Source organism: Sinohyriopsis cumingii, chromosome 17, assembly GCF_028554795.1.
Source record: "Sinohyriopsis cumingii isolate HCF-2022 chromosome 17, ASM2855479v2, whole genome shotgun sequence".
Lineage (NCBI taxonomy): Eukaryota > Metazoa > Mollusca > Bivalvia > Unionida > Unionidae > Sinohyriopsis > Sinohyriopsis cumingii.
Genome location: NC_142977.1, coordinates 29,544,199 through 29,558,081, shown reverse-complemented (window position 1 = coordinate 29,558,081; position 13,883 = coordinate 29,544,199). Strand labels below are relative to the sequence as shown.

The 13,883-nt window shown below is 34.0% G+C and overlaps 1 protein-coding gene across 1 annotated transcript; it reads left to right on the top strand.

Annotated features, from left to right (window-relative positions):
- Positions 1-598: 598 nt before the first annotated feature.
- Positions 599-12,450, top strand: LOC149778339 (patched domain-containing protein 3-like). The gene is made up of 4 exons (XM_089939151.1): positions 599-825; positions 6,828-7,813; positions 8,501-8,701; positions 9,267-12,450. Exons 2-4 carry the CDS (start codon positions 6,829-6,831, stop codon positions 10,739-10,741), a joined length of 2,661 nt encoding a protein of 886 aa, XP_089795277.1. The 5' UTR covers positions 599-825; position 6,828; the 3' UTR covers positions 10,742-12,450.
- The last annotated feature ends 1,433 nt before the right edge of the window (positions 12,451-13,883 follow it).

Genomic DNA, 13,883 nt, shown 5'->3' with positions numbered 1-13,883 from the left:
AACATAGTTACATTTAAGGACAATACACTTATGATCATGCTAAAACCAATGTTTATTTTTCCACTGTTCCACATTTCCTTTGACACAGGACCGTGTTGGAGCTATTGTTTTACGTACTAATGCCATTGTAAGCAACAATCAGCAACAATGTGAGCTCAAATGAACTGAATGTTTCAATCCGTATTTACGACATCTAAACCTAAAATTATATAAATACATATCGGATGCTTTACATTCATTTTTCTTCTTCACTCTCAGTTTGAAATGAAGCAAATTTTTATTTGACAAATTTCATTTAGTATTCACTTTCTTACGGTTGTAGTTGATTGTCGAGTTATAAACTACGGAAAACATTTCAAATACATACACATTTTCCAGCAAAGCTAATGAATACCTGAACCTGGTTATACAAGTCGACTGTTCAGAAAGTCAGTGTTGTTAGCTAATACGAATTCTACATTTGCACTTTCTGTCTATTTGTCTGAGTGATTTATGGTGTATATCCAGTATTCTATCTGTCTCTCCATTTATCTTGTCTATGTGTTGACATTCTTTTGCCGCTTTGAATTATTTTGCCGGTATTTTGTATGGTGTTAATGCTCTCCATACTTAGTTTTATAACCAAGTTGGTTTAGGTACAGCGAGAAGAATGGGTGCCTTGTATAACTTCGTTCTTCATGTACTTGATGATATGTAGGTTTACAACTGAAGATAGTATCATCCTGACAATCGCAATCGGAAGCAGGACTTCTCATTTTATCCCGAAACTGGTATTCCACAGTGCGGCACCTATTATTGCTAGAAGCAGACGACAACTCTGATAAGGTAAAGTAGCTCTTGGTATCTTAGATTTAGCCTCACAAATGTCCTCTACATGAGTGTACTTAACTAAGGGGTTTCGATTACTTAGCAGAGTGATCTCGATATTAATTTGGCATCAGGTACAAAATTCATATAAACTTTCCAAAGATGCAGACGGTATATAACTATGTGTCTGCGCAATGAGGTCCTTTTAGAAGGAATGCTCGTATGCATAATTGTTTTAAAACGTAAGTAGATAATCTTCAACATAAAAATGTTTTCCTTAAGCATCGTCCTTTTCTAAGAATAAAATAAATAATAAACCTGATTATAAAACACCAATCAACGCGCAATGAAATATTCCCTGCAACGGTGTTGGGTGGAACCTGCCGTATCTAAATGTACGTTCAGGATTGTTTTCTAATTAGTATATATTTATTGGATACATTCTCTTCAATGTTTGATCTCAAAACCTTTACTTCTTTAGTAGCTATGTATGTTTAATCTATTTGATATCCGTATCTGTGATACAAACTATAAAACGAGAAATTAATGTTTATGTGAGGACAGGGAGTCTTTAATAGTGCTTTCAAATTTAAAAAATTTAGTAGAGAATTGAAATTTGAAAGAAGACGAAATAAAAAACACAACACATACGACATAAATTTGTATTACTAATTTTGCAAATAATGTAAGCCTTTTGAAGTACAAAATAAAAAGGGATGAGGTCCACGTATTTATAAATCAATGAAGTCGTTGCTATGACGCTTACATGAGATGCATTATCATAAGAATCTAAGGAAGAGGTCTCTAATAAATATTGCATAAGTAAAATCATAATGAAGAGACAAATAATGATCCATATGCTTAGATATTTACAATATATTGCATGTTACATTTACTACCAGTTATCAAATAAATTATATCAGTTGATATGCAGTCAATCTTATAACGTAAAGAAAACTACTCTTTAGTATTGTAAATATTAAAATATGATCTTTATATTATGCCTGGGTCTTTAATAAGCATGAATCGGCCTGTTTTTTTATAGAATTTTTAGGCTGCCTCTATTTAAGAAGTTGAGATGAATCCAATATTAATTAAGAGAAATCCCTATGTTTTCAAAGTTCAACTCTGCTTATAAGAAAAACCTTTGTGCACTGATTGAGTGTGCAAACGTTTGTGAAATAATGTAAATTCTACATAACATTCAAGGAGCAAAAGAAAAGATCAAATAAACAAATATTGTAAATAACCAATCATATTTTTAATTAACATTTACTAAATGAAAGCTTAGGCAAAACCCAGTTGCATGGGGTAACATCAAGATATGTGTATATAACATCATACTCATCTTTATAATGCTAGATTGTCATCTTACACAAGCCATGACAATAATGGACCTGGGAATAAGAATATACGTCTAGTGAAAATGCCCACACCTATCACAATATTGGTTATATATCGCCCCCAAATATGGATAATATTCTCTTTATGCATTTGATAACTTAATATCTATGTCATACACCAAGTTGTTCATTATCTGTTGAAAATGACTTCTATAGAGTGCCTTTGTCACGGTCTTTTGCTGTTGAACAGATAAAATACAACAGTGGATGAAGTCTGCACTGTCATTGTAGGGTTCATTATAAAAGAGTACCAATAAAGGGTTAAAATAACAATTATCAAAATTAAAATAGTGTGTTTCTATTAATCAGTGTGTTTACATCATGTAATCAATACAAATCAAATTCTAATGATAGTATGATTCCCAAGAGAGTAAAAAAATTAAAATGATTCCCCTCATTGTATTCAAGTATTTTATTAAATGTGGATAAAATATGACATCACAAAATATAATATGCCAAGCATATGTAATTTTTTGTAGAACAGCCATTGTATTATTTATTGTAGGTAATATGTTATTTTAAAATGCGCATAAAAGTGGTTATTCTGATCATGGAGTCTTCATAAAGCTATATTAAATGCGAGCAGGTATTTCTATATAGGTTTCAAATGCAAATCAGCAAAATGAATCATAGATAGTGCTAAGGAAACTAAAATGGTCTTGTTATGTGCTTAACACAATCTTAAGCACGTGATATGTTATACATGGAGGAGTGAGAAGACAGAAAAGATTCACCGACGTAAGGGAAGCTACACGCAAGCTTTCTTACAAAGAAACATAGGCCGAGCATAAGACTAGAACCCACGGAAAAAGTGGTAAGGTGGCAGTGATCGGTAAAGGTGAGTGCATTTGACTAATCGGCCCCGACCCTCCAAATAAATTGTAACAATAAAACAAACTAAAAATTGCCATAACAAATTCAAGAAGAAAAATCATTCAAAGTTCAGGTAACATGTTCTCAGAAGATACAATTTCAATGTGAGGAACTATCAGAAATCATAAATTATAGTATTCTTGAAAATTGATAAAAAAATTTGCCGTATAATATACATTGTTTTAGCAAGTTCAAGATCTTTTCTGGCTTTACGTAATCAAAAAGGTAGTTTATCGAGTTCACATAATGAATAAAATGCGATAGTCTTCAAATGTGTTACCTGGTCACATTACATTCCGCTAACTCACAAACTAAAGCAGACGTTCTTTACTTGTGTTGTCAGCACCGTTTTGAATCAACCTAGTTTCATTTCGAAACTGGATCGTGCCGAGCCATATCTAGACCACTACCTATTCTTGAAAGGGCCCTGGGATTCTTTTGCGACTTTACGTGGTCCTGAAAGGTACGAGCCATTTGGTAACAAGGAAGTTTTCCCATTCAACCTGATCCAGAAAGATACTGCACCGTTATGAGACCATACTCGTTCTGAAACAGTTCCTGGCCTTTTACGGACAGTTAGTTACATATATAGGCTTTTGCCAATTATTAATTATTTGTTAATTGATATAACATCTTTCCATTTTGACACAATGAAGAAGTGGTATTAAATCAAAAAGCGTTCCTTGTGGTCACCATTTAAATATACAAAAATGAATAAACGTAGGAATGTTTCTGTGCTTGTTTATAACTGAACTGGTTTTGAACCATGAGGCAACAATAAAAACTATTTCGTTTGCTAACCACACTTGTGAACCAGAGAAAACAAAGAAACAATACTCTTTTACCTAACGGACCGGTGTCACAACTGGACCAGATATCATTGCAAAATTGCCTGTGTGTCTTATCGGGACCATTTATACAGCTCGGTTGCAACAAGCTCTGCAGTAGTTTTGGGGGTAACCGGCCACTCGAAGTAAAATTAGAAACAATGTGTAAATGTAGATTTGCATAGAACCCTATATAAGATAAACCCTTTCTAACATGAAGTACACAACTATAGAACATTAAGGATAAACTGGATAAAACATGCAAGGTGCATATAATAATATTAAAAATATACAGGTGACTCATGCAAAATCCTTAAAATTTATGATATGCCAGAGTGATTACATTAAAAAAGAAAGATGTTCGCTAGTTCATCATCATACAACATTTGTATAGAGTACGCATCCAAATATTTCATGTGACAACTCTGAAGTCAACACACTAGAGACGGATGTGTTCCTCGGTCACTGGATACTGGTAGTATATGCAAACTTGTCGAGGTGCATACTTTATGTGTCAAATCAGTGCCGTCGTTTTCTGACCTTATCTAGTACTGAAACGGTGTTTGGTCGTGAAACACTGTGTTAGAGATACACTCAAAAAGAATGTGTTCCACTGTAAGTAGACACTGACATGGTGTGCAGTCTGGTCGAGCTTCTACCTTTGAAACTGGTCGAGCTTCTACCTTTGAAACGTAAGTTACCAGTCAAATGGTAATCACCGTTCACTCGGACATGTTCGACGGACGATACTCTTCAAAGATATGATTATATCCAGACGCTTATTCATTTAATTTAATTTCATCCACAGTTGATGAGAACATACAATTTGAAAATTAGCCTTCCAAGTTTAGAAATATTAAAGTGTTTACGCTATTATTAAACAAATTTTGCGTTTGCTTTTTTGGAAATGTTTAGAAATTATTTCTTTCAGCCTCCGTATGAAACAACGTGATGTCAGTTTCGAGCTTCGGCTTCATAGAAACCACGATTTATTTGACGTCTCCATATCATGCTAAAACTAAGGGGAACAGACCAATTTTCGCGCTGTTGAGTATATTTAACACATCGAACGATTTGGTGTGTACAGAAATCAGGAAGAGCGGAAAATGTTTCAATCGCCCAGACATTTCTTTAAGAAAACACTAAATTAGAGTTCATTAATCGGCTTAAAAATATTCGAGACGTAAATAAATTGAGTCTCTCCAATAAATGTCATTGCCATATAAAGATGATATGTATCTCACGTTTGTTAAAGTTTCGTCCTTTCACTATGTTCGGCTTTAAGTAAATTGTTCTTTGTATTATTATGGTGTATGGGAATGTGGTCATATTATCATCTGATAATCTTCATTATTCAGTATGATCGCATCACTCTGTTGCGAATTACATACGTACTTTTGTAATATGCTGTCGTTAATTATTTTAAAACGTATTTCCTATTGCTTTGAGTAATATAATCAGATTGTACCATTCAATGGAGAGCACATACTTACACAGAAGAGAACGACAGACATGTAGAAAAAGCTAAAATTTTTATTGAACACATTGATTATGCAGCATGAGACTTAGATATATACATAATATTATATTGGAATAATTGATAGCTTACATTAATTATGCCAATCATAATCATTGTCATCAATCTTAGAAATCATAAAAGTCTTTGCAATGGACTCATTTAATGAAACAACAGCAAATATATTTTGGACTCTTACTACATCCTGCGCACTCAAACGGGCATAAAATGTAAAATGTCAAACTGTGCATCACAATATAAGAGCAAAACATTCTTCTGCTGTCAAGGAAGAGAAATACAAGTACACATGCGATGATGAAGTCACTTTTGCATCATCGGAAGCAGCAGTATAGAATAGCAATGCTGTCGATTACCCCGAATTTAGGAAGGATGCTAACATAACAACGGGGAATATATAAATACGTGTGAATAATACTCTCCAAGTGAAGAAGTTATGTTGTAAAAAGCTGTCGAACGTTTTTCCTACAACTTTGTATAAGCGTTTTTCGATTACAATTAACAGAGATATATTCTCACAGATAAAGGACACAATCACGATTTTCATTCTTTTCAAATGAAACCTTCTTTATATATGTTCATTACCATCGATATTTTCAAGCTGTGTTCAATATCACTCGGGTTGAAAATGTTCTGTTCACTTCTCCACACCAACCGAGTCGATCGCACAATATAAATATTTGTTCTAGAAATATCGCGAATTATCTGTCGGCAAACATCGCATTTACAGTTTGGGGACATATTCATATCTCTTTTTATCTAGAACTTCAAATAGTATACACAGTGCACTTTGTGAAAACGTTTGAGGAGAACTAGAATGGCTTTGAAGATTTAACGCAAGTCTCGAGTGTTCTGGCAGAGGCTGGCTCAGAGAACAGTCTACGGTCATTTTACTTACACGATCAGGAAGTTACATGATTAATTTGTAACAACTACTAATAAAATCACTGTCCATAACACGTTTACAGACACTGTTGAGGTAAGTAGTATATCACTAACGTCTCTGAATAAGCTAATACACGTGATCTTATTTTGTGATACGGCAGTAAACATCCAAAGGAGAATTTGGATTTTCAAATGATATTCATGTTTGTTTACTTAAGAAATACTAACATTTCTCTGAGCACAAAATAACAATTTCGCAATATTCAAGTCAAAACGTGCTATCATGCCAAATAGTAAATTGCAACCCTATTGTCCTAGAGTCGGCATATATCAAATAGAAACCGTACCCATGCAGGACTAATGACGAAAATTGCTTTAGTGACTATAGCCGTTCTGAGTATACCTCACTTGACCTTAAACGTACTCATCAAACCAATTTTCTTTTATGCAAAACTGTTGCATTTATTTTATATTTTAAATTATTGTGCTTACTTTCAGGATGAGCAAGAAAACAAGAGTTAAACAGCTTTTGGAATCCTTCTACACTGTCTATGGAAAGAAAGTGGCAGCCCATCCCTGGAGATTCATACTGTTCTCCATATTAATAAATGGAGTGCTAGGCCTTGGCCTTTACTTTCGATTAAATTTGAATAATGACGTCCAGTATTTATATATACCAGAAAACACCAAGTCCCTCATCGACAGGGCCCGGATCGACTCAATATTTAAAGACGAATCTGGAAATAACTTTTTGCCTCACACAATGTCCCATCCACTTCGATACGGTGAAGTCATTTTATTCCCTAAGCACGGTCATAATATATTTGAAGATGGAGTCTTCGACAATATTTCAAATGTAGTAGATACAATTCTTAACATCAGCCTATCCGGTGATAGACTGTCATACAGTGATGTGTGCGCGATTCGAAATGAAAAATGTGTGATAGAAGGAATAGAACTGACGAACTCACCATACCAGGAAAGTGTTCAAAGCGGATCCGTCAGGTACACTTCCTGCAATACCCCTACATGCTCCAACCACAATATAACTTTTCTGGGTGATGTTAATGTGGAAAACGGAACCCTTCTTTCGGCTAGATACATCAAGTTAAGATTCAATCTCAGACAGAATTCTTCCTATGAGCTGAAAAGGGCTAGAAGATGGCAACATGCGTTCGTGAAAACATTAAAAAAATTGAAGTCAGATATTCTTGGTACTGCATTTTCATCAGCCGATTCCACTGACGAAGAGATAAGCAACGAGGCCATCATTGATATTCCTTTCTTTGGTCTTTGTTTCACCGTCCTTATCACCTACAGCAACTTCATCACAGGATCTGGAGACTGTGTTTCCAAAAGGGTCCATTTGAGCCGTGCTGGGTTCCTAGTGGTGCCTTTGAGTGTTCTCGGGTCTTGGGGCCTTTTGAGCTGGTGTGGGGTGCTATTTACAAATATCATCGGTTGCACGCCATACATTCTTTTGGGTAGGTTTATTTATGTATTCCTTAAGATCATTCTTGATATATTCACGTAATCTTCTTAGTTAAAATAGCGGAAATCACACAGTTTCTCTACTATTGAAAGAAAACGTAACCTACTTGGACAAAACTCTAACAACGGCAAGTTGGTATACAAACAATAATCTACAAAGGCGCCCGAGCAAAATTGCACTAAAAATATTTTTGTTGACTGTTTGATTGATATGAAGATAAAGAGGAAATCGTTTAAATAATAAATAAGAAAACATCATTGAATGTCATTTATTGCTAAAATATCTTAACCACCTGTGGTAGTGATTTATACTTTGCATTTCACGATATGTATTTACTCATAACATATTTTATATGCTATTAAACTTACTGAGGTCTGCAAAAGTGATTCTAGAGTCACGACTTAATTAACTGTGCTTAAACATCCACTGCTAAATATTTCCCAGACTCAGGTTTATTATATTATGGAAATCATATAAATGATGTAGCTCATACATACATACATACATACATACATACATACATACATACATACATATATATATATATATATATATATATATATATATATATATATATATATATATATATATATATATATATATATATATATATATATATATATATATATATATATATATATATATATATATATATATATATATATTACGTCGTTTGCAGGTCTAGAGATTGACTACATTTTGATTATACTGTCCCACTCGGTGAACTATGAAACAATATCAGATTATGAGGACCGTTTCTTGGCTACCTTTGCCCCATCCAGCACGGGTATCACTATGGCACTCTTTACCCACATCATGACCTACGGTGTAGGAATCTGGTCTAATATACCCGTAATGCGCCACTTCTGTTTGTATCTAGGTATGTAGTTTCTATTTATTTTTTAACTGTGTCTAAACGTTTCAAACAACAGTGAGTATATATTTCTGAATTGATATAAATAATTCGTTTATAGCATGTGGATGAAATAAACAAAAAATATTTGTAAGGCTGTCATCAACCCACACTGGTCAGATCTATACAATGGGATAAAACATCTGTTATACATACTCACAATAGCCTTGTTCTATATGTATTTAACAAATCATAGCCGGCTGTGAGAGTGAAGTTAAAAATAAAACTATCTGTTTCGTGTTATTATCTCTGAGAACTTTGTCCATTAAAGTAAACACTATAATTTGTTCTGTTTACGTCAATATTGCTAAGAGTTAAATAAACTTAAACACAATGCTCTTCACTTTATAATATATTCTAAGTATTTACAAATATGCCGAAACATTTTTGGTCAATGTTTGTTCTTCATTCTTTGTAGTGTGCTGTGCCAAAACAGTCTCACTGTCCCAAATCTGTTTTCCGCATAAGAAGTATAACTTTTGAATTTACAAGCTCGAATAATTGCTCAATTTTGTTAATTATCTAATTTCAGCATTAACGTTGGGATTTGTCTTCATTAACCATATGACCTTCTTTGCTGCTTGTCTTGCCTTGCACGAAAAACGCGTGTCTCTGAAGAGGCACTGCTGTATATGTATACCAGTAGAGTCGCCTGATATACTAAAAGAGAAAGGGAGGTCTCGTTGTTTCATTTGCTGCTGTAGCGGGAAGGAGCCATCTTCTAGCGAGGAATTGGACGGAAACTGTCAAACTGTGCCGAGGGCGTTCATGTCACGATTTGCTCTCTACTTGCCTCTCAAGACTGTATCAGTTTTACTTTATTTAGGTTATTTGGCAGTTTCTATATGGGGAGCTACTAATTTGAAGTATGATATGCTAGATAGCAAAATGATCTCCCCTCAATCTTATTCATATCTATACAATAAGATAACTCTCGAGCATTTTGATAAAAAGGAATTTGTAATGTTCTTTATTGATGGTTATGTTAACCATTCTGACATAAACACTCAACAGAAAGTTTCAGATATTATTAGTACCATGAAGAACAGCAAAGCCATCGATGACAGCTTTACTATAAACTGGTTCTCTGCATACGAAATGTACACCAATTCAAGTGAGAAACACAATTTGACGACATTGAACCATTTTATCCAACAGCATCAAAAGTATAAAAACGATGTGTATTATTCAAATTATGGAAACGACAACATAATGGCTTCCCGCGTCTACGTAAGAACGGTGAACTTGAAAACATCTGAGCAAGCAATAGACCTTTACAAGCATCTGAAACAGTTTAAAAAGATGGACATTTTGCCAGGTTTTGCGTACAGCTCATTCTCAAATCGGATTGAATCTGCAACAGAACTTCAGTCAAATATGCTAAGGCCACTGATAACAGCTATTATTGCACTTGCACTGATGTCGTTTGCTTTAATTCCTCAGCCAATAATTTGTCTTCTTGTCATATGGACAGCCTTCTCCATTATGTTAGGTACATTCGGATTCCTTTGCTTCTGGGGTGTTTCCTTGACCACCATATCCATTCTCTACATTATACTTACAACCGCATACGCTGTTGAGGTGGCAGTGCACTGCTGTTTTGCCTTTTACTATGTCGAGGCCATCGATAATCAGTCTCGAGTGTATTCATCTCTCACAAGGGCCAACTCCCCAATTTGTATTATGATCTTTGGGTCCATACTTGGGCTTCCAGTTCTTCTTGCTGTTAGATCCTACGTTTTCAGTACTTTTTTCAAAGTCGCTTTACTCACTCTCTTTTTTAGCGCGGCTCACGCAATGTTCTTCCTGCCGATGATCATAAGTATATTTGGACTGATTATGAAGGCACCCAACTTACCAAAAATTATCGAGAGTTTCACAGTGTCCACGAACAGCACTTTTAATGATACTAAACATCCGATAATTCCAAATTTGATTCATAGCAGAAATGTCGACAACAAATTTGGAATAGTTAATTCTGCCTTTCAAGAAATAACTATACTTTGAACGCCAATATAAATAAGAGTATCCTGCAATTATATCGGTTTGTGTGCGCATCAATAAATGCTTTTTGACAGCATATCTATACCAGTAACTACGTCTGTGAGTCTAATTTGTGGCATTATATGAATGCCGGAAAATTGGTGCTCTGCATATTTGTTTCGTATTTTGCAAAGATTTAACTTTTTAAAGGAAACCGTTTTCCCAGGATTTCTTCACTGGTTATATCGGATATTTTATTTCGACCTTGTATATGTTAGGTATTGCTAAAGAACTTTAATTACCTTTAGCTTGGTGATTTATTGATGTGTGTATTTTGGGTTGTTTGGTATACGGCTTGGCGATGCTAAACACGTGCACCAATCAAACAACTGCTAGTTGCACATGATCATTTTCATTTCCTTTACTTCAATGTAAATTGTAAAAAAGATCCCATATATTCTTTACTTTTTATATCATTGTTAATTCGTTCATTGCATTTTCAGAAACTGATACAGCCTAGCGCGGCAAAATATTTTTCCCTATTTGTAATAACTGCTAAAGATACTGTATTGTAGATTAATCCATGCATATTTTTTGATTATAGTACATACGTGTTGATTAGGTGTGTGCTTAGATCCAGTATTATTTCCTAAAGTGGAATATCCAATTAAATTTCATCCTCAGTAAATGACAGTAACACAGAAGTATGAAAACATTATCTCTATTGTGCATGTTGCAAATGCAAACAACTTCACCTTACACCTGTCACTATCTCTGAAGTTCATAATATATGTAGACCGTCCCTTAACGACGTCTATAAGATTGCTTTGTGACAGTATATCAAAGCGAGTAACAATGCATTAAGATTGCTTTGTGACAGTATATCAAAGCGAGTAACAATGCATTACCATTGCTTTGTGACAGTATATCAAAGCGTGTAACAATCCATTAAGATTGCTTTGTGACAGTATATTCATGCAACTTTAATATTACTTTGTAACATTTTATTCATGGGAGTAACAACGTCTTTAAGACAAGACTGGGGGCTCGGAGTGTCCGAGTGGTCTAAAGCGCTCACCGTTCCGGATCACTGCCATCTCACCTCTGTCTGCGTGGGTTCGAGTCCAAGGCTCGGCTAGCGTGGGTACGCGGGCAAGCCTGCCAGTATCTTCTCGTGTGTCGGTGGTTCTTCCCTGGGTTTTCCAGGGTTCTTCATCCGCCAGTTATACTGGCCGCCATGTATAGCCTATCTTGTGCTGAAAATGGTGTTAAACCCTAGAACACCACCACCAACAACAACAACAAGACAAGACTGCTTCTTTAAAGCATTGTTGTTAAAATATACTCATGAATTTAAATGGCTAAATGTTCATACTTGTTGATTAATATGAGGAAAGCCAATTGCCTTATCTTTAAAAGATCAGGTTAACTTACTGAAGGTAACTCATAATTAAGCCATCGTGCTTCATGGTTACAAACATTTCCATATGTATAGATAATGCTAGCTACGATAGGCGCATTTTCAGTTGTGCTAATTATTGTAATCGGAGATCCTAGAAGAATGAGAAAATGTTTATATTTGTGATTTGTGCTCCCATTGACAATTTCGTCCGGGAACGTTTACATATAATTGAATGTAAATGCAATTGTATGTGTTTTGATATATATTAAATAATACAGCTTGCTGAAGATTGGGATAAGTGATAAGTATAATGTTTTTCAATAAAACATCCATAAACTACACATGACATATGTTATTTCATTTGTTTAAATTTGTTTTAATTTTATTGAAAGACGACCATATTGCATGCAGGTCTCAAAGTGCATGTGATTTTCCATCTTATGACTCGATGGTCCAAATGTCATGATCAGTGTTTAGGGTTTCTCTATTGAAAGAGCCGAAACGTCGTGAGTGAATAGACTACAATAGAAAACAATGAACATAGTTTCTTTTACAAAGCACAGCAAAGCCAAAAGTCAGGTACACTTTGTGAGAGTATGTTCTTCTTGCCCATAATCGAGAAGTATTTGCTTTCTTCAATTTAAGCATCTCCATTCATGATATATAAGTGATAAACTGTTGCTAATTATGTAAATTTATTTTGCATATATACGCTGTTGTTCTTTATTTGAATTCATAATAAGCAAATAAAGATATTTTTAAAATCACTTTTTAAAAAAAAATAGACAGTAAACGTACCAAAGAGATTTAACTAATTTTGGAGAACTTGTGAATGTAAAGTATATAAACTAAATTCATTCTGTTAAAGATCATGCCAACCTGTGTTTTGTATCTTTTATATAACCATTATTGTTAACTTTAATGTGCAGCAATACAAACTCTTTACGTAATTCTATATGGAAAAAAAATACGTTTTAGTTTGGTAAATCTTTATTTAGCTAAACATTTGTTAAAATAAATTAACCATGCAACTTGAGTGACATGAATATGGTAAGATTTTTAATTTATTATTATTATTTAAAAGTTTAAATCAGAGTAATTTTAAAAAATAGTGAAAATTGTTTCGTGTAAATACTCTGAATCTGAAAATACTGTTTTTCCGCATGTACATGCAGTTGTTGCTAATTTGCAATCTGTTCCGTTCCTCAAATGTAGTATCAATTTAATTTCATTAACTTTCAAAATTGTTTACAACTCTTGTAGTTTATTTTCCATGATATTTTTCACACTCTGTCACCTTTTCTCTGCGTCCATTGTAACATTTTGCAACTAGTTAGACATCTCATATAAATATCTAATGACATACATTACGTACCTTAACAATAAATAAAGTTGAATTATCATTTATCTGTATTCTTAACGTTCAGTTACTAGAACATATCACATTTAGGTTAAAAATAAAACAGATAAAAAGAAAATACCGCTTTGTTGATTATAGCTGTTCAGACTGCATACATATTTAGCTTTTGTCTTAGACGTAATTCGAATCAACTTCATATTTTTGAATTTTATATATTTATTATTCTTCTAGAATATCTTCTTGTAGCTGCATGATCACAAGTTTTCATTTGTAATATTTCTCAATTTATCTGAGAAGTCTTGGAATATACTTTCATATTTCCCTTGGTGCATTGATCAATGAAAACTATCATGCTGTGAGTGCTTAAACCTATTGATGATCTAAGTATTTTTGCCCCACAATTG